Source organism: Peromyscus eremicus, chromosome 8a, assembly GCF_949786415.1.
Source record: "Peromyscus eremicus chromosome 8a, PerEre_H2_v1, whole genome shotgun sequence".
NCBI classification, from domain to species: Eukaryota; Metazoa; Chordata; class Mammalia; order Rodentia; family Cricetidae; genus Peromyscus; species Peromyscus eremicus.
In genome coordinates, this window is record NC_081423.1 from 96,799,942 (window position 1) to 96,820,855 (window position 20,914).

The 20,914-nt window shown below is 49.2% G+C and overlaps 1 protein-coding gene across 1 annotated transcript; it reads left to right on the forward strand.

Annotated features, from left to right (window-relative positions):
- The first annotated feature begins 2,841 nt into the window (after positions 1–2,841).
- Cd300a (CD300a molecule) lies at positions 2,842–16,318 on the forward strand. The gene is made up of 7 exons (XM_059270748.1): positions 2,842–3,158; positions 6,217–6,567; positions 7,417–7,564; positions 10,480–10,577; positions 13,279–13,316; positions 13,706–13,813; positions 15,656–16,318. The coding sequence occupies exons 1-7, from the start codon at positions 3,095–3,097 to the stop codon at positions 15,815–15,817; spliced, it is 969 nt and encodes a 322-aa protein (XP_059126731.1). The 5' UTR covers positions 2,842–3,094; the 3' UTR covers positions 15,818–16,318.
- The last annotated feature ends 4,596 nt before the right edge of the window (positions 16,319–20,914 follow it).

The following is a 20,914-nucleotide window of genomic DNA, read 5'->3' on the forward strand; positions in this document are numbered from 1 at the left end:
CTTCACATTCTTCCAGCATAGCCCCCTCCCCCAACTCCCCACTCTATTGGTTCAGGATGCAAAGCCTTGTCTAATGAATATTCTGGGGCATGAGACTGCCTCCTTTTTTTTCTAATGCTGAGCTCATTCACCTAGCAACTTCCCAACTCTCAGAGTTCTGAGACAAGCAGGCACTGAACACCAGCTAGCGGAGAGAGGAGCCTAGCTTTGCCTGCATACCTGTGGCTTCTTTTTATGAGCTCTGAGCATGCCTCATACTGAGAATGGACCATTAGGATTTCTTTCTTTCTTTCTTTCTTTCTTTCTTTCTTTCTTTCTTTCTTTCTTTCTTTCTTTCTTTCTTTTTTTTCTTTCTTTTTTTTTTTTTTTTTTGGTGGTTTTTCAAGGCAGAGTTCCTCTGTGTAGTTTTGTGCCTTTCCTGAAACTCACTCTAACCAGGCTGGCCTCGAACTCACAGAGATCCGCCTGCCTCTGCCTCCTGAGTGCTGGGATTAAAGGCGTGCGCCACCACTGCCTGGCTAGGATTTCGTTCTTACAGTGCCACCATGTCCAGATTTTCACATGGGTGCTGGGGATCCGAACTCAGGTCCTCTTGCTTGCACAACAAGCATCTTACCCACTGAACCATCTTCCCAGCACCCCCACCTCTTTCTTGAGTCCGGATCTTATGTAGCCTGGGCTAGCCTCAGACTCTCTATATAGCAAGAATGACCTTGAACATCTGATCCTCCTGCCTCAACCTTCCAAGAGCTAGGATTATGGGTCTATACCATCACAGCCAGTTTACAAGCCATGGGTTTTGCTCAGGGTCACTCAGATGCAAGTGAACCAGCCACACGAGTGCCTAGCCTCCTTTTTCTCTGTCTAGCCTGGGTGTTCAAGCCCACAGCAGTGCCTTTGGATCATAGGACATCTTGGGGGGGGGGGTGTCCACATTTCTGTGAATGCTACAGTGATCAGGCTATGTAAACCACCAAATATGACTCCTCTCACATTTAGTACAACAAGATAAATAGTTAGTGTCCCTGTTAGCCTCAGCTGTCAACTTGACACATCCCGGAGTGGTCATCTGAGGGAGTCACAATTGGGAGACTGCCCAAATATGATTGATAAGTGGCCATGTCTGTGAGGGATTGTCTTGGTTTTGATTGATTGGATTGACCCCTCTTTTTGTGGGTGGTATCATCTCTGGGCAGGTGGTCTTGGGCTGTATGAGCTGGGGAGCTGAACATGAGCCTGGGAACAAGCTAGTAAGCAGTGTTTCTCTATGATAGATTGTGACCTGGAAGTGTAAGCTAAACAAAACAAACCAGAACAGACAACAAAATAAAATCTGTAAATCCAATTGTAGGGGATCTGGTGCCCTCTTCTGGTCTCCACAAGCACTGCACACATGGTGTACGTGCACACATGGTGTACATGCACACAAAGCAGGCACACACATATACATAAATACAAAATTTTTATTATTTTAGGTTTTTTTTGAGATAGAGTCTCATTATGTAGCCCTGGCTATTCTAGAACTCACTAAGTAGACCAGGCTGACCTCAGACTCACAGAGATTCTCCTGCCTCTGCCTCCCAAGTACTGAGATTAAAGGTGTGTGCCACCACATCCAGCTTAATATGTTTTATTTTTACTTTTAAAACATATTGTGGTGGTTTGAATGAGAATGGCCCCATAGGCTCATAGATTTGGATATTTAGTCACCAGGCAGTAGCACTATTTGAAAGCATTAGGAGGTATGGCCTTGTTGGAGGAAGTGTGTTGCAGGGGGTAAATTTTGGGATTTCAAATGCTCAAGCCAGTCCCAGTGTCTCTTCCTGCTGCCTGCAGATCTGGATGCAGAACTCTCAGCTCCTTCTCCAGCACCATATCTGCCTGTATGCTGCCATGCTTCCCGCCATGATGACAAGGGACTAAACCTCTGAAACTGTAAGAAGCCCCAGTTAAATGTTTTCTTTGTAAGAGTTCCTGTGGTCATGGCGTCTCTTCACAGCAAGAGAACACTGACCAAGACACGTATCTAGAACACAGTTTCTTACCGATCTTTAGTTGACCGGTGATGTTATCACCATTGTCCAGGGTGGTGGTTTTTGTTGTGGTTGAGACTGAGTCCCTCCAGTCTGTCCCCAAACTTCTGAGCTCAAGCGACCCTCCTGCCTCATCCTCCAGAGTAGCTGGATAATAGGGGTGTGCCACTGCCCTTGGCCATCAGAGAAGTTTCCGCAAAGACCAGAACGTTCTGTCTTCCACTCTTCTGGCAGTGTAACAAGCGAGTGTCTCCGCGGGGGCATTTGTTGTGAGAAGGAAGAAAGCGTGAGGCACTCAGAAGGATCTGGAAAGAAGGCGCTCTAGGGGCCTCATCATTAGCACAGGGCTGTCTGTGGGTTTAATAACCACTAACGTCAGGGTTTCCTGGGCTCTCATGGCCATTCTGTACGAGCTGGGGGCGTTCACAGGAGACATGTGTGGTGTCTCAATGGACAAGGGACAGAGAGGCCTGCAGGCTGTCTGGGTCCCTTCTCAGGTTCAATGAGGCTACCCAGGAAAGAAGGTCACAGCCTGGAGAGCTCCTGGTCAAACAGAAGACACATTTCTAAGACCAGGCACCCTTCAGGGACTCTGGGGCTATTAACTTTTGGGGCTCTAGGCCTAGAGCTGGGGTTCATGGAAGCCAAGCTCCCGGAAAGGCCTTACTGTGGGTACCACCCAGGCAGGGGCAGCAGGGACTTCCTCCTACCAGGCTGCCATCTTGCCCACAGAGTAGTGACTAGGTGCCAATCAGAAAGAAGCCTGGCCTTGCTCCCTGAGCCAGAGGCAAGCAGGGACCAGCAGGCCCCAGAGCTACAGGTCTCACCCTGGCAATCATGGGTTCTGTGCCTCACCCGGGCTTCCTCAGCTGGCCTTGGCGCCCCCAGATTGTTTCATTTTCTCAATAGCTCCAGGAACAGAACTAAGAGAAGTCAGAAACAAAACAGCTAGACACAAAGAAAAGCAGAAGTGAGCGCTAAGAAACTGACCGTCCCCGACGGGACTGAACGGTGGAGGGTCCAGCCGTGGCCTGGCTGCCGGTGACCTGTGTGTGGGAGAAATGACCCAACTGGCTTCAGCTCTGTGGCTGCCCACGCTGTTGCTGCTGCTTTTCTGGCTTCCAGGTGAGGAGGCTGTCTGCCCAGGAGGGTGGGAGCCCTCAGGGAGATGCCACATAAGGCGCCGGAGCCTGGATTTCTCTGTGCACAACACAGAATGGGGCAGCTGCGTCCTCTGTGTAAGGTGGACGGCCAAAGGTCCACACTGCTTAGTGGGAAGGGGCCAGGAGCTCACTCTGCACCCAGCTGTCAGAACAAGGGACAAGTCAGACACTGTGAGGGCTGGTGGCTGCCAAGGAGGGGTGCCAAGAGGAATTTTAGATGGGTTAGACTAGGAAAGAGGAGGGCACAGAAGGTGGTACCAGTGTGAGAGGACAGTGGCTGTGCTGGGAAGCCCGGAGAGGCGTGTGTTGGTGGCGAGGTATGTGAAGAGATTTAATCTGTCTGTCTTCCTTCCTCCCTTCCTGCCCTTTCTTTTTTGGTTTTTCAAGGCAGGGTTTCTCTGTGTATCCCTGGCTGTTCTGGAACTCCGTAGACCAGGCTGGTCTCGAACTCAGAGATCTACCCGTGCTGGGATTAAAGGTGTGCACCACCATGCCCTGATAATCTTTTTTTTTTTTTTTTCTTTAAAGATGTTTTTTCTTTTCTTTTTGGGACAGGGTCTCACTGTGTAGCTCTGGAACTTACTATGTAGACTAGGCTAACCCTAAACTCACTGAGGCTGCCTTCCTCTGCCACCGAGTGTAAGGATAAAAAAAGGAAGGCGAAGTGGGTAGCTTTCGGCAGGCCCTGCCAAGGTGTGCCGCTAAGCAAACACGCCACGCGCAACCGAGTTAGTGCAAGAGGTTTATTGGGGGAGGGAGGAGAGGGGAGAGAAAGACCGTGTCGGAGTGGGGACGTGCGAGAGGCAGGCAGAGAGACAGAGAGACAGACAGGCAGAGAACAGGAAAGAGGAGCAAGAGACAAGAAAGGCAAGAGAGGCAGGAGAGCGGGCTGTGCCTGGCGGGCACTTTTAAGGGGCACACATGTCGCACAACTGACAGTAGACAGGTGATGATGTACCTTAACTCTTTGGTGGCAGAGGCAGGCGGCTGCCATGGTGGGAACTAACAGAGCACTGGGATCAAAGGTGTGTACCACTACACCCACAAACTACTTTCCTTTATTCTTGGAAAATTTCATATATGTGAACAATGTAGTTTGATCATAAACAGCCCTCACCCCTCCCTCCAACTCCCCCCAGGTCCATCCCAACTTCATATTATTATTATTATTATTATTATTATTATTATTATTATTATTAATATCCATTGAGTCTCATGAGCACTGCCTCTGCGTATGCGGGGTTATCCACTGGGCAGGGGCCACCTATGCATGGCCACCCTCCAAAGAAAGGAATCTCTAACCCCAGCACTCTGGAGTCAGAGGCAGGCAGATCTCTGTGAATTTGAGCCTCATCTACACAGTGAGTTTCAGGCCAGCCGGGGATGCATAGAAAAACCTTGTCTCAAAAAACAAAACAAAACAAACAACAACAAGAAAAAAGGCAAAGCAAAACAAAACAAAATGTTCTGTTCTTGGCCTATATTGGTCATTTGTATTTAAAAAAAAGTCAAACAAATAAGCAAACATTGGCTATTTTTCCTTTCATTTGTTTGGGTTTTCTTCTTTTTTTTCCTTCGGGATTTAAGGAGATTTGACAGCGCTATGCTGAGGGCAGACGTGGAAGGTGGAAAGCCAGCCATCTACTGGGGTGAGGGTGGGGTGGGCAGGGGGAAGCATCCTAGCTGGCCAGGAAAGGAACAGGAGGGCTGGGAACTGCTTTTTACTTATTAAGCACGTCAGGACTAGGGGATGATAAAGCATGATCCTAATTAGTCTTATCAACAAAAACCCAGAGTCAGATATCGAGAGTGAAAGCTGAAAGATCAGAGAAGCAGAGCAGCAGCCACTAGAGACTTCTTACCTCTATAAGAAATCTCAGACAGATCCTATAGGGGCCAAGATTCTGTCTCCACCCACCTTATATTCCTATCTCCACCTCCCTAGTGCTGGGATCAAAGGTGTGCGCCACCACTGCCCAGCTCTGTTTCTCTTTTAGACTGGTTCAATCTCGTGAACCCCTGATCTTCCTGCTTCCTCCTCTCAAGTGCTGGGATTAAAGGTGTGTACCACCACTGTCTGGCCTCTATGGTTAACTAGTGGCTAGCTCTGCCCTCTGATCTCCAGGCAAGCTTTATTTATTAGAGCACAAAATATGCAACAGGATGGCTTAGTGGAGAAAGTGAGCACCTAAGTTTGGATCCCCAGCACTCACTTGAAAATTGGACTTGATTTGTGTCTGTAACCCCAGAGCTGAGTGCCAAGACAAGCAGGATTTGATGCCTCCTTCTCGTCTGTGCAGGCACCGTATTCTTGTACACAAACCTGCACACAAATGCAAATATACACAAAATTGAAAATAAAAGTAAAATCGGAGAGAGATGGCTCACTGGTTAAGTGGGCTTACTGCTCTTTCAGATTATCCCAGTTTGGTTTCCAGAACCCACATAGTAGCTCACAACTGCCTGTAACTCTGGTTTCTGGGCATCTCACATCCTCTTCTGGCCTCTAGGGGCTCCTACATGCATGTGTGAAGTGCACATAAATTCACACAGGTACACACAAACACACAAATATAATAAATAAACCTTAAAATAAAATCTTAAAAAAACCCCCACAAAATCAGCAAAGTAAACCTAGGCTGAGAGAGCAAACCCTCCCATTTTCTGCCCACCCGCCAACTCTTCTTCCTGGTCACAGGGTCATGAGGACATTGAGGGAGCAGGGCATACAGCTGGCCACCCTCTTCTGCTCTGGCTCGTATTCCTGCAGTGGGACCACATGGGGGTGTGGCTATTCTCCCAGGTCCTGAGATGCCCAGGGCTGGCATGTTTGAAAACATAAGATCTTGGTGGGTGGGAGGGACTGGGGGGATTAGGGTCAAAGGAAGGAGCAGGGCAGAAGGGGAGGGTGCTGAGGGGTGATTGGCTAATGGGAAGTCAAGGGATGGAGGGTGGAACTTTTGGAGGACCTACTCCCCATCCAGCTGTGAGTGTGCAGAATTGGGGCTTGTGTTTTCCAGGCTGTGTCCCTCTGAGTGGCCCCAGCAAGGTGACAGGCACTGTGGGGGAATCCCTGAGTGTGCGGTGTCAGTACAAGGAGGAATACAAGAATAATGAGAAATACTGGTGCAGAGTGTCACTGCTACCACTATGTAAAGAGATTGTCAAGACCAGAGCCTCAAAAGAAGCTGGGAATGGCCGAGTGTCCATCAGGGACCATCCAACCAACCTCACCTTCACAGTGACCTTGGAGAACCTTACCCTGGAGGATGTAGGCACCTACAAGTGTGGGGTGGACGTTCCGCTTTTTGATGACAGATCCTTCTTGGGGATCGATGTGTCCTTCAAGGTTGTGGTGTCGGTGGTTCCAGGTAAGCACCCAGGTGAGTCCTCCTAATGAACACTATAGAACCACGACAGCTGCAAAGTGGCAGGAATTTCTGGGGCAGGAATCAGCTCAGAGCCTGAGAGTACATTGTGTGTGGTGAGGGATGGAGATGAGGGGCAGACAGGGACAGGGCAACAGTTATGGAGGCATCCTGGAGTAGCTGCATCTTGAGGGGAGGAAGGTGCTGGTCCATCGGGGGTTGGGAGGCAGAAAGAGCAGAGTGGGGCCAGGACAGAGGTCTGTGTCCTGTGCGGTGACCCATGGAAACTAGAATCCATGGGTTTATTGGGGGTTGAGCAGTGGGTCATTAGGAGCAGTGCTGTGTGCAGAGGGATCTTTCACTAGTGACAAGCCAGCTTTGCGGTTAGTTCTCTTTGGCAGCATGTGGCTGAGGGTGGAGAAGAGCATACCTAGAGTGTGGTTTTGACTCAGGTGGGTTGGGGGTGGCAGCTGTGTCATACGTGCAAATGATCAGCTGATCCAGGAGGATGCCCCATCCTGATCCTCCCTCTGGTGTGAAATCAACTCAAAGACAACCCATTGGCAGCTAGTCAGGGTGGTGGATGCTTGTGATCCTAGCACTCAGGAAGCAGAGGCAGGAGGATCACAAGTTCAGGACAGCCAGGGCTGTAAACTCCATATGGAGACCCTGTCTCAAAGAGTAAAGAAAAAAAGAAAAGGAGGAAAGAAGGGAGGGAGGGAGGGAGGGAGGGAGGGAGGGAAGCAGGGTGAGAAGGAGGAAGGAAGGAAAGAAGGAAGGAAGGAAGCGAGACATTGGCCAGTGGCAGAGTCTGAGGAGATTCCCTAGGTCTGTTCTGTGTTTTATCTCCAGGACGTACAACACCAAGGATATCTACAATGCCCACCAGCCTGGCTACCAGCCTGACTACCAGCCTGACCACCAGCCTGGCCACTGAGTGTTCTACCCAAGGATCCATCGTGAAGGATCACCATGAGGATCCTGAGTCCAAGGGCTTGAGGTGAGGTGCCCTGGTCCCTGACCTGGAGGTAGCCACCCCAGCCATGTGGTCCCCTCAGGAGAAGGGCTACCAGAACTATGAGAGCTTGGGGTAAGAACGCTTGGTTCTTGACTTGAAGGTGGTGGCCTGTTGCTAGAGTTTTCCTGCCTGGCCCACAGTCAGGACAAATCTCTCTCACCTGCCAGTCCCACAGCCACTCAGACCCGACCAAGTAAACACAGAGACTTATATTGCTTACAAACTGTATGGCCGTGGCAAGCTTCTTGCTAACTTTTCTTACAGCTTAAATTAATCCATTTCTATAAATCTATAACTTGCCACGTGGCTCGTGGCTTACCGGCATCTTCACATGCTGTTTGTCATCGTGGTGGCTGGCAGTGTCTCTCTGACTCAGCATTCCACTTCCCAGCTTTATTCTCCTCCTTGTCCCACCTATACTTCCTGCCTGGCCACTGGCCAATCAGTGATTTATTGACCAATCAGCAACACATTTGACATACAGATCATCCCACAGCAGTGGCCCTTCTCCTAGGAGGAGCTTAAGTAGGTACTATGGCCATGTGCTGCTGTCATACCCCACTGGCTAGAACCTCCTGTGCCGTGGGCTCCAGTCCGGGTAGGAGGCCATAGGTCACTGACCACACTGGGCCTGCCTGTGCTGAGGACAGGGAGAGCTCAGGCTGAGGAGGACCCAGAGTGTGATGGCAGGAGAATAGCATGAAAAGGGCTGGTGACATCCCATCGTGCATGGCTCAATGCTTCACAGAATGTTCTCTTTCATACCTCGTGATAATCTCATTGTTACCACATGCCTTAGCTATTTTCCTATGGCTGTGATAATACACCATGACCAAGGCAGCTTATAATAGAAAGCATTTATTTGGGTCTAACCGTTTCAGAGAGAGTCCATGGTCATCATGATGGGATCATGGCAGCAGGCAGGCAGGCATGGTGCTGGAGCAGTAGCTGAGAGCTCATGTCTTGAGACACAGCCACAAGGCAGTGAAAGCTAACTGGGCACTGCAAATAGATCCTGGAACTGACTGGAGTTAGTAGGGATCCTATAGGTTAAGGGCTCTGGCCACCTGCACTGCTAACTATTAACTTTAAATGTTGAGGCTCCCATGACCCTCTTGGGTTCAGAAATTCACTGGAGTCATCACTGTTGGAAATGGTTTTTATCATACTTTTATGATTTTTATCTTTGTAAAGATCATGAGGAGACAAATGAAGAGACAGCAAGGCCAGACTGGGAGAGTCCCAAGAAGTGTCCCAGTACCCTCTACTTAGGCAGGGTCAGGGTGTATCATCCCCAGGGGGCCTCTGTGTGTCTCCACCAAGAGCTCCCCACATCTGCTTTCCAAGGTTTTTACTGGGGCCTCATGAAGTAGGCACCACAGGCTGAATTGCTGGCATATGGATGAACTTGTCTCCAGCCCCTCCCCTCTCTGGAGGCTGGTTAGAGCCCCTGTCATATCCACAACCCCACATTGGTTCCTGGTGAGCAGCCTCATTCTGTAATCTCACCTCTTAGCTATGTACAGGCACATCTAGACTTTTGACATTATGACACAACATTATCTTCTATAAAGTTCATACCCAAGAACCATGCAGTCAAGTTACAAAAATATCAGGGAAAAAAACAACACCCAACCACCCCACCTCCCCATACTTTAAGTAAATTTATAATTTGATGTCGGGCTGTATTTATCACTACACAGGGCCAAATGCACGAGGTCCATAGACTGAGGTCTGGACACTCCCACAAACATCACTCAACATCATTCACAAACAACCAAGGTGCTCCTATTAGCAAATTCTCCAGCATCAGGCACGGGTGTCCAACCTTTGTACACTATGACATGATGTCATGGTTTGCAATTGTGTTGACCACATTCAAAGCTATCCTGGGACACATGTGGCCTCTCTCCCAGGACCCAGGGACCAATGTCTGGCCTCTCCTCACTACCCTACACCTGGAAACCTTCCCACAAGTTTTCTGCCAACCTAGAGGCACAATGTGGCTACCATACAAGGCAAAATGCAGGACCCAAGCATGCTGCTTTATGAGGTTATCAGGTCTGAACAGTGATGTGTGTGTGTATGTGTGTGTGTGTGTGTGTGTGTGTTTGTGTGTGTGTAACAAGGAGATGGAGAGATAGAAGTCATTATGTTGTTGATTTTTATAAAAAAAAGTTTTTTTTTAAGCCAGGCAGTTGTGGTACACTCAGGAGGCAGAGGCAGGTAGATCTCTGAGTTTGAGGCCAGCCTGGTCTACAGAACAAATTCTAGGACAGCCAGGGCTACACAGAGAAACCCTGTCTTGAAAAACAAAACAAAAACAAAAAAAAAAACCCAAAAAACAAAAATCCAAAAAACAAAACAAAAAAACCCCGTGTGTGTGTGTGTGTGTGTGTGTGTGTGTATGTATGTATGTATGTATGTATGTATGTATGTATGTATTATGTACATATGTATGTATGTATTTTTGAGACAAGGTCTCACTACCTAGCCTTGGCTAGCCTCTATAGACCAGGCTGGCCTTGAACTCACAAAGATCCACTTATCTCTGCCTCCTGAGCACTGGGATTAAAGTTGTGGATCAGTACTCGCAGCTTCATAAAATTTTAAAGGTTGTTATGATGTGTGAGTAAGTGTACATGTGTGTACAACTTTCAGGAGTCAGTTCTCTGCTTCTACTGTGGGTTCTGGGGCTTGAACTCATGACCTCAGGCTTGCATGGCAAGTGCTTTTATCCACTGAGTCATCTCACCAATCTTTTTTAAAACCTTGACTTTATGTGTCTGTTTTCAAAGTCAGGGGCTGGTGATATACCCGGTAGAGCACTTGGCTAGCGTGCATGAGGCCCTGGGTTCAATGCCCAGCACTGAGTGATTGACTCCCTCCCCTTAAAGCCTCTCGGTGCTGCTGACCGTGTTAGCTCTTCTGCTGTTTCTGTTGGTGGGGACCTCTCTGCTGGCCTGGAGGATGTTCCGGAAGCATCAGATCAATGGTGAGTTAACTTCCTGTGTCCTTCTGTCCGTACTCCAGGGTGGTGGACTCCGGCCACAGTCTTTCACCTCAGTGCTCTGTCCCAGTTCTCAAAACAGGCACCACGTTAAGCACACACCCTCAGGGCACACACTCAAGATGACCCTAGAGGAAGGGCCCAGAGGTGTTCTTGGGTGTAGTGGTTACATACCTTGGGAGATAGCTCCCTGGAGGCCTATCTCTGGGGCCCTAGTGGTTGCCCCGTGGGACATGCCTTCTGTTTAAAACCTTCAGTGGCTTCCCACACTCTCAAGAGACTCTCTGCAGGGCTGCTAGGCCTCCACAGTGTACCCTGTCTGCATGGTGCCTCCCCCTCCCCCACGTTCTTGTGGCTTTTGGTTATGGGGCAGGAACCTCAGCCTCTCTCTCGCCTGGGTTTACTCTGCATGCTGAAAGTCCTGGCTGTTACGATATATTGCACGTGGGGAACCCCGTCAGGCCAGGGTATCCCGTGTGTGTAGGGAAACATGCTGGCATACTGGGCAGATGCAGCAGCGGGCTGGTGGGCGACCCATGCCCTGTGGGCATGGCGGCAGGGGTGGCAGTGGACATTCATTCCCGACCCAGATGCTGCATCGGCGCGGAAATGGTTTTATTATAATAGAGAGACAAAGAGAAGATAGGAAAGAGGGAGAGAAGAGAGAGGAAGAGGGAGAGAGAGGGGTCGAGGGGTGCACACCTCGTGGGAGGAAAAGCAGAAGAGAGAGAGGAAGGGGAGGGGCCTTTCCCCCAAATCAGGACTCAGGGCGGGGCGGAGGGGCGGGTCAGAACATTAACACCGGTCTCCCCAGGCTTACTTCCTAGTCTCCAAGTGCTGCCCTCGGATTTTTCTTTCCTTGGACTTCTTCCTTGAGGCCCTCCTGGGTATCCCCCTGCACCTCAGCTATCACAGTTGTTTTAGTACTAGATGGTTCTCACCAGCATCCCTGGCTGCCACCTCAAGTAGCCTGTGCACTGCTTCCGGCCTGGGCCGTGGCTGGAGTCACTACTGGGTTTAGGATCTTTAGTCACACAGACACCCAGGAAGCTTCTGGGAACCTAAGGTCCTACCCTCCCCGAGTTCAGATTGACAGACAGGACCTGCACAGGGTGTGTCAGCAAGAATGCTCTCAACAAACAGAACTGTGAGCAAGCACAGGACAGAGGGACAAAAGGACAGAAGGAAAGGGGTTGGGCCTCCTCCAGGGGAGAAGCTGGCTTCCTTCGTGTGCTGAGACTTACATGACCTTATGAGCAGAGGGCCTTCAGGGCCATCTTTGTCATGTTGCTGAAGCCCTCAGTGAGGATGTGGTAGCAGAAATGAGGCCACTCTGACCTACAGACCCTCTGTCTCTCTCTGTCTCTATCTTTCAAGACAGGGTTTCTCTGTGTAGCCCTGGCTGTCCTGGAACTCACTCTGTAGAACAGGCTGTCTTCAAACTCAGAGATCCACCTGCCTCTGCCTCCCAAGTGCTGGGACTAAAGGTGTGCACCACCACTGCCCGGCTCTCCAGTCCCTCTTGGGGGGCCTCCCCAGCTGTAGCCTTCACGTGGTTCCACTAACCACAGGGGACTTTCCCAGCCTGGACAGCTCCAGTTCTGTGAGTCCCAGCACATGGGGTGCCCTTTCACCCAGAAACACTGTGGCCCACAGATCGCTTCCCCTTTAAGAAAGATGTAGGAGACTCAGTGTGTTGGGTCATGTATCTCTGCACTTGGGAAGCAGAGGCAACAGGACTGCAGTGAGTTCAAAGCCAGCCAGAGGAAGATGTAGGGAAGACTCTGCCTCAAAAAACAAAACAGAAAAGAGGGGCTGAGGATTTGCAGGAACCTGAGAAATAAGTAAAAGCAACAGAGAAGAAAGAAATTATCTCTGAGGTACATGGTAAGTCAAAATCCCATCTCCCAGAAAACAAGCCACTGCACTAGAGGTGTGTGAGCTCCGTCCAGTTTTTTATCTATGCAGATGTGATTCTTTAAGTTTTTTTCCAAAACTGCTAGGTGGCGGTGGCACACACCTTTAATCCCAGCACTTGGGAGGCAGAGTCAGGCGGATCTCTGTGAGTTCGAGGCCAGCCTGGTCTACAGAGTGAGTTCCAGGACAGCCAGGGCTACACAGAGAAACCTTGCCTTGGAAAACCAAAACAAACAAAAAAACAAACAAATCTGATGTTTGAATTATGTGTATATGTGTTGGGGGGAGTTGTACGTGATGTGTGTGTGTGTGTGTGTGTGTGTGTGTGTGTGTGTGTGTGTGTGATGTGTGTGGAACCTTTGGAGGTCAGAAGTGAGTATGGATCCCTGGAGTTACAGGCAGTTGTCCAAACTCAAGTCCCCTGGAAGAGCAGCCAGTGCTTTTAATCTCTGAGCCATCTCTCCAGCCCCATGTGTGATTTCCTAAAGATCCTTCTTTATTGCCAACGTGGCACATCTCTATACTCTCAGCACTTGGGAGACTGAGGCAGGAGGATTAGGAGAGTTTGAGAGTAACCTGGGCAACATAGCAAGACCCCCCTCAAAAACAAAACAAAACTTCATACCACTTAAACCTGTACTGAATGTTCTAGAACTCCCAGACCTATGGCTGAAGTCTCCAAGGAAAGCCTTTCTTGGAGTACAACACACCCCTCCTCCCCTGCCCACTTTTTTCCTGCAGTTTTACCCCCCTCTCTTTCTATCTCTAGCTGATAAACTTCCAGAGCTGTCACAGAACCTCAGGCAGGCAAGGGAGCTACGGCAGGAGGTGAGCCAGGGTAGCTGGGTGGGGAGGGGCCATAAGGAGGCTGTCAGGGAGTCCTGGGCTGGTAGAAGTGACAGATCTATTACAGATAGATGGAGTTGTCCCAGAACAAGAGACATCACCTGGAGATCTAGCGATCAACTTTGTCCCAGGTTCTGTCCAGTCTGTTCCCCTTTGGCCAGGACAGTGGACTTGGATGAGGGGGTGGCGGGGGTGATGGTGGCGGGATCCTAGAGAGAACAGGGCGAGGGTGGAGGACGAATGGGAAAGGCCAGGGCTGACACAGTGTGGTGGGAGGGAGCTATCTTCAGAGAAGCAGGGCAGGGGGATGGAAAGGAGGGACTCCATGGATGGCACTTGACCTTCTGCAGGCTGCTGAGCAGAGTGAGTCCCAGTATGTGAATCTGCAGCTGCACACATTGCCCCTGAGGGAAGAGCCGGCGCTACCAAGTCAGGTGGAGGTGGAATATAGCACCGTGGTAAGTTGAGAGCTTGGCTCCCTTGCACGAGGATCCTGGGCCATGCAAGGGTAGCACACAGGGGTGGGGGAGGACAGAGAGCCAGCCTGGCTCAGGATGGTTGTATAGAAGACGGGGCAGGTGGAGACTCGGTGGAGGCCCTTGGAAAGGTCACGTGTCACTGTAGCTGGAGTAGGAAGCAGAATTATGGGAGTGACCAGTATCTAAGGTCTTGACAGTCAATACATCAGAACCTGTTATTTCTCCTTGTGTTGGTCCCCTCATCTCTTTGGTATCAATTCTTCTTTAGGGGTGTGGTCAAGCCTCAGACTCAGTGACCTTCAAACAGGAGAATGGGGCAGGCAGCCTTCTTGGGTGTGACCCACCATTTTATAGGCAGGGTCAAACAGAAGCTGAGAGAGAGATAAACATCAAAGGCTTTCTGGGAAGACTCTCCCCCAACCCCAGGCTCAGAGCCCACTGAACCCTTCTTGGATGCCCTGAGGGATGCCATAGTTTGGTGGCAGGAGATGGGTGACATACACTGCTCTGAAAAAGTATCTACTCTGGTCCCATCCAACCCAGGCTGCTGATTCTGCCCCATGAGGGGAATAAGGAACGGTTCTGTCCCATATCCACTCTGGATCACCCAAGCTATGATCCCTCGCTTGTGCCAGTGTCTTTTTTCTTATTTTTAAAATGATTCACTTGGTTTTATTTTACATGCATTGGTATTTTGCCTGCATGTATGTCTGTATGAGGGTGTCAGATCCCCTGGAACTGAGTTATGGACAGTGGTGAGCTGCCATATGGGTGCTGGGAATTGAACCCAGGTCTTCTGAAAGAGCTACCAGTGCTCTCAACCACTGAGCCATCTCTTCAGCTCCATGCCAGTGTCTTTTGAGGATGAGGTGTGTGCAGGGACCCCGATGTCTTCATTTTAAGCAGCTGGAGAGAGATGGCTCAGCAGTTAAGAGCACTGACTGATGTTCCAGAGGAACCAGGTTTAATTCCCAGGTCGTCCGAAGTCTGATCATGCCAGGATAAAAAATAATAATAAATAAATAAATAAATAAAAGGAAGAAGGGACTTCATGACCCCTCTCTCCTCTCTTTTAAAGAGAAGAGCCTGGCTAACTCAGTTAGTAGAGCATGAGACTCTTAATCTCAGGGTCGTGGGATCGTGCCCCATGTCGGTCACCAGATATATCGAGAAATCCACAGAGTCTGTTTAAAGGGCAAAGGAATTTATTGGGGAGGGAGGGACTCACTGAACAGAAAAGAATAGTCACAGGTTCTAGAACGCTGTTCCGACTGCCTGAGTCAGTCTGGTATCCAAAACTATGCGGGAGAGAAGAGAGCCTGCCTGCGTGCATCTCAGGTCTTAAGGGTCACTGTGAGGCCACGCCCCAGGGGCATGTACTTCAAGGTCATAGGCAGGTAGAGCAGTTACCTGCTGCATCTCTAGGGGCGGTGCTTCAAGGTCATAGACAGAACAGCTACCCATGACAGTCTCTAGTTCCTCAGATGGTGTCATGTGTCTGAAAGCCCTATTCCTTCACTATGTGACATGTTCTCATGTCTTCCCAGCTATGGGACTGGCAACCATCATCTGGTAGCTAATGACTGCAAAATGGGTTGGAAGTTAACTTCCTTCTCCCCTTTGGACAAGTCAGTCTGTGACCAAGCCAGTAAGCTTTAGAACTGTTGTGCCATTGTGGCTACCTCTGCTGGCCATGATATACCCAGCATGGGGACTTCCCACTGTGGCTTGACAAGGTGGGCGGGTGTGTCCAGTTCTGGGCAGTTGAGGGGTATGTGTGCCCTTCCCCTCTTGGCCTGAATCCGGGGTCTCTCTCCGCAGGTGTTCCCCCAGAAAGAGCTTCACTATACATCCGTGGTATTCAACTCACAGAGCCAGGATTCTCCTGCCAATGGGACTTCCCCTTGGCCGTCTCAAAATCAAGAAGCAGAGTATAGCGAGGTCCGAAAGCCCAGGGAAGGCCTCTCTCACTCTCACCTGTGACTTCTTGTCTCCTGATTCCCTCATTGGTGACCACCAGGTTCCCAAGCTCCCTGCAGGCTGCTGCCATCAGTGTCATGAGCCTCACTGGCCTCACTCAAGCTGAGCAGGAACCAAGGGTCTGTGGGGACAGAGTCTCATCCCACTTGCTCTCTCCTCTAAGCCTGCATTTTGTTCTGCCCCTGGGTATGGAAGATGTAGCGCTGCATCCCTTGGGGTTTTGGCAAGTGACGTGGTTCATATAGAATGGCACCAGTGTTGGCTTTGTAGTGTCTGCCCAGCAAGAACATCCGTGATTGCTGGTGGATGTGGAGAACCAGCGAAGAACCATGAGAACACGAAGGAAGGGGAGTCATGGAGGCGCTAAACATCAGCTCCCCCATCTCACAGAGAACTAAACCCAGCTCTGAGGAGAAGAGCCTGGCCCATGGCTCCAAGGTCAGGAGCAAGTTCCTCTGGACTCTTAGCTAGAAGACGAAATAAAGTTTAAAATATCTTCTTAAAGGGAGAAGAAAAAATGATTTAAATGATGCCTGTAGCCCCATCATAAAGCCCAGCTTTGAAATCAGAGGAGCCTTTGGGGTACAAGGGCTTGGGAAGGATGTATCACCACTGGGTTGGAGAGGGTAAGTTGTAACCACTGTTCCCCGATGGGACATACAATGGTTTACTTACCAGGGTAATTTTTTTTTTTAATTTTTATTTTGCAATACAATTCAGTTCTACATATCAGCCACAGATTCCCTTGTTCTCCCCCCTCCCGCCCCCCTCACCTTCCCCCCAGCCCGCCCCCCATTCCAATCTCCTCCAGGGCAAAGCCTTCCCCACAGACTGAGATCAACCTGGTGGACTCAGTCCAGGTAGGTCCAGTCCCCTCCTCCCATGCCGAGCCAAGGGACCCTGCATAGGCCCCAGGTTTCAAACAGCCAACTCATGCAATGAGCACAGGACCCGGTCCCACTGCCTGGATGCCTCCCAAACAGATCAGGCCAATCAACTGTCTCACCCACTCAGAGGGCCTGATCCAGTTGGTGACCCCTCAGCCATTGGTTCATATTTCATGTGTTTCCGTTTGTTTGGCTATTTGTCTCTGTGCTTTATCCGACCTTGGTCTCAACAATTCTCGCTCATATAAACCCTCCTCATTCTCGCTAATTGGATTCCCAGAGATCCACCTGGGGCCTAGTCATGGATCTCTGCATCCAGATCCCTCAGTAGTTGGATGAGGTTTCTAGCACGACAATTAGGGTGTTTGGCCATCCCATCACCAGAGTAGGTCAGTTCGGACTGTCTCTCGACCATTGCCAGCAGTCTGTTGTGGGGGTATCTTTGTGGATTTCTGTGGGCCTCTCTAGCACTTTGTTTCTTCCTATTCTCATGTGGTCTTCATTTACCATGGTCTCCTATTCCTTGTTCTCCCTCTCTGTTGTTGATCCAGCTGGGATCTCCCACTCACCCAAGCTCTCTTTCCCTCGACCCTCGCCCTTCACTACCCCCACTCATGTCCAGGCTGTTCATGTAGATCTCATTCCATTTCTCTGTCGTTGGGCGATCCCTGTGTCTTTCTTGGGGTCCTGTTTTCCAGGTAGCCTGCCTGGTGATGTGAGTAGCAGTCCAGTCATCCTTGTTCCACATCTAGTATCCTGTTATGAGTGAGTACATACCATGTTTGTCTTTCTGAGTCTGGGATACCTCACTCAGGATGATTTTTTCTAGATCCATCCATTTGTCTGCAAACCTCATGATGTCATTGTTTTTCTCTGCTGAGTAGTATTCCATTGTGTATATGTACCACATTTTGTTTATCCATTCTTCAGTTGAAGGGCATCTAGGTTGTTTCCATGTTCTGGCTATTACAAAACAACGCTGATATGAACATAGCTGAACAAGTGCTCTTGTGGTGTGGTTGAGCATTCCTTGGGTATATGCCCAAGAGTGGTATAGCTGGATCTTGGGGGAGATGGATTCCCAATTTTCTAAGAAATCGCCATATTGATTTCCAAAGTGGTTGTACAAGCTTGCATTCCCACCAGCAGTGGAGGAGAGTTCCCCTAGCTCCACATCCTCTCCAGCATAAGGTGTCTTCAGTGTTTTTGATCTTAGCCATTCTGACAGGCGTAAGGTGGTATCTCAGAGTTGTTTTGATTTGCATTTCCCTGATGATTAGGGATGTTGAGCAATTCCTTAAATGTCTTTCAGCCATTTGAGTTTCCTCTGTTGAGAATTCTCTGTTTAGTTCTATAGCCCATTTCTTAATTGGACTGTTGGGCATTTTGATGTCTAATTTCTTGAGTTCCTTATATATTCTGGATATCAGTCCTCTGTCAGATGTGGGATTGGTGAAGATCTTTTCCCATTCTGTAGGCTGTCGCTTTGCTTTGTTGACCGTATCCTTTGCCCTACAAAAGCTTCTCAGTTTCAAGAGGTCCCATTGATTGATTGTTTCTCTCAGTGTCTGTGCTACTGGTGTTCTATTTAGAAAGTGGTCTCCTATGCCAATGTGTTCAAGACTACTTCCTACTTTCTCTTCTAGCAGGTTCAGAGTAGCTGGATTTATGTTGAGGTCCTTGATCCACTTCGACTTAAGTTTTGTGCACGGTGATAGATATGGATCTATTTGCAGCCTTCTACATGTTGATATCCAGTTTTGCCAGCACCATTTGTTGAAGATGCTTTCTTTTTTCCATTGTGCACTTTTGGCTTCTTTGTCAAAAATTATTTGTTCATAGGTGTGCGGATTAATGTCAGGGTCTTCAATTTGATTCCATTGGTCCACATGTCGGTTTTTATGCCAGTACCAAGCTGTTTTTATTACTGTAGCTCTATAGTAGAGCTTGAAGTCAGGGATCGTGATGCCTCCAGAGGTTGTTTTATTGTACAGGATTCTTTTGGCTATCCTGGGTTTTTTGTTTTTCCATATGAAGTTGAGTATTATTCTTTCCAGGTCTGTGAAGAATTGTGTTGGTATTTTGATGGGGATTGCATTGAATCTGTAGATTGCTTTTTTACCAGGGTATTTTAAAGTCTAATCCAAAGGTGACTGTGTGTGTTTCCAGCCTGCAGCCGCCACCAATGGCTTGAAAGCCGTATCTGGTGCAATGATTTTTCTTATAACTTTTCACATTGCTCCAGAAGCAACTTCAAGGGTAAGTCATCTCCAAAGAGTGGAGAGATGATGGTTATTCATGACTTCTTTGGATTTTTTTTTTTTAAAGACAAGATCCTTTATAGCCAGGCTAGTCTTGAACTTGCTGTTTGCCAAGGATGACCTTGAACTTCTGATCTTCCTGCCTCTGCCTTCCTAGTGTGTGTGCTTGTAGTATGCACACCCATGAGTCATCCCAGGTACTTCTCTCATTTCTTGTACTAATGTTCTCACACACACACACACACACACACACACACACACACTAGCTCTTTCCACTTGAAAAGGCAGTGGGCACTGGATTGTGCAAATGGGACTCAAGTGTCTTAAGGGGGAAGTGGGGAGGCTGTGGCCAAAAATAGAGTGCTGGGCCCACAAACAGCGCAGGCACACAGGTTTAGTCCAGTGACTAAACTAGACTGCCAACTAGGAGGGATGGGCAGGGAGAGGAGGGCCCTGCTTCCTGGTGTGAGTCACTCACTGTGGGAAGGCCCAAGTGCCAAGTGCCAGCCAGAGGACATATCTCTACCTTCGTTTTCTTCTCCTTCTCCTGTCTTCTCTCCCTGGTGCCTGGGACAGGTCAGCCCAAAGGCAGCTTTCATTCATTCATTAATTCATTCACTCACTCACTCATTCATTTGCCCATTCATTCATACAACCATTCACTCACCCATCCATTTAATCATTTATTCAACCATCACCCATTCACCCACCCATCCACCCATCCACCCATCCACCCATCCATTCATCCACCCATCCACCCATCCACCCATCCACTCATCCACCCATCCACCCACCCACCCACCCATCCATTCATCCACCCATCCATCCATCCACCTACCCACCCATCCATTCATCCACCCATCTATCCACCTACCCACCCATTCATCCACCCATCCATCCATTCCTTCATTCATCCAATCACTCAATATATTTCATTCACTCATTGCAGAGCTTTCAGTGACCTGTTCCATGACAGGCAGAAGGCTGGATACCGAGAAGCATAGGACAAAAACCCCTGCCCCACATGGACTTTTGGGTTTACGGGGATGTGGACATAGGCCTTCTCCACTCACCTCCCTGCTTTAAGGTTGTGGACAGGGGAGGAGTGCCTCTCTGATTTGGTCTCCTGTAAACAGATATAACAGACAATTTCCTGTTAAAGAACAGAAAAGCAGCAGGGAGGTGGTGACACACACCTTTAATCCCATGGCAGAGGCAAGTGGATCTCTGAGTTTGAGGCCAGCATTGTCTACAGAGTGCATTCCGGGACAGCCAGAGCTACACACAGGAAACTCTGCCTTGAAAAACAAAAAACATGAAAGCCAGATGCTTCAAATTTATGTTGAAGAGTGGCCGTCAGGACTGTGGAGCAGGCTCAGTGGGTAAAAGTGCTTGCCACACAAGTGTGAGGACCTGAGTTTGATCCCCAGAACCCACATAAAAAGCTGAATGTGTGATCAGCTAGAAGGCTCGGAGGTGAAATGCTTGCCATACAAGTCTGACAGCCTGAGTTTGGTCCCTGGAACTCATGTAAAGATGGAAGGGGAGGACTTACTCCACAAAGCTGTCCTCTGATCTCCACACCATGGCACATGAGCCCCTCATCCCACCTCCCCCAAATAATTTTAATTGTAAAAAAACAAAGCAAAACAAAAAACCCCTAAAAAGTAGGATGTGTACCAAGAGAGCCTGTAATCCCAGTCCTGCTTTGGCAACACTGGAGGTGGAAACAGGTCTCCAAAGCTTAGAGGCCAGCAAGTCTGGTGTGCTGCAGTGTGAACTGTAAAGAGACCACATCTCAATCAGGGTGGAAGTTGAGGACTCACACCTGAGATTGTCCTCTGACTGTCACGTGTGTGCCAGCATGCACACATATGGACACACACAAAATGGCTATCAGGGTCTATGGCCCTGGTAGTTCAAAAGCTAAGCTGATGGATTCCATGTCTTCT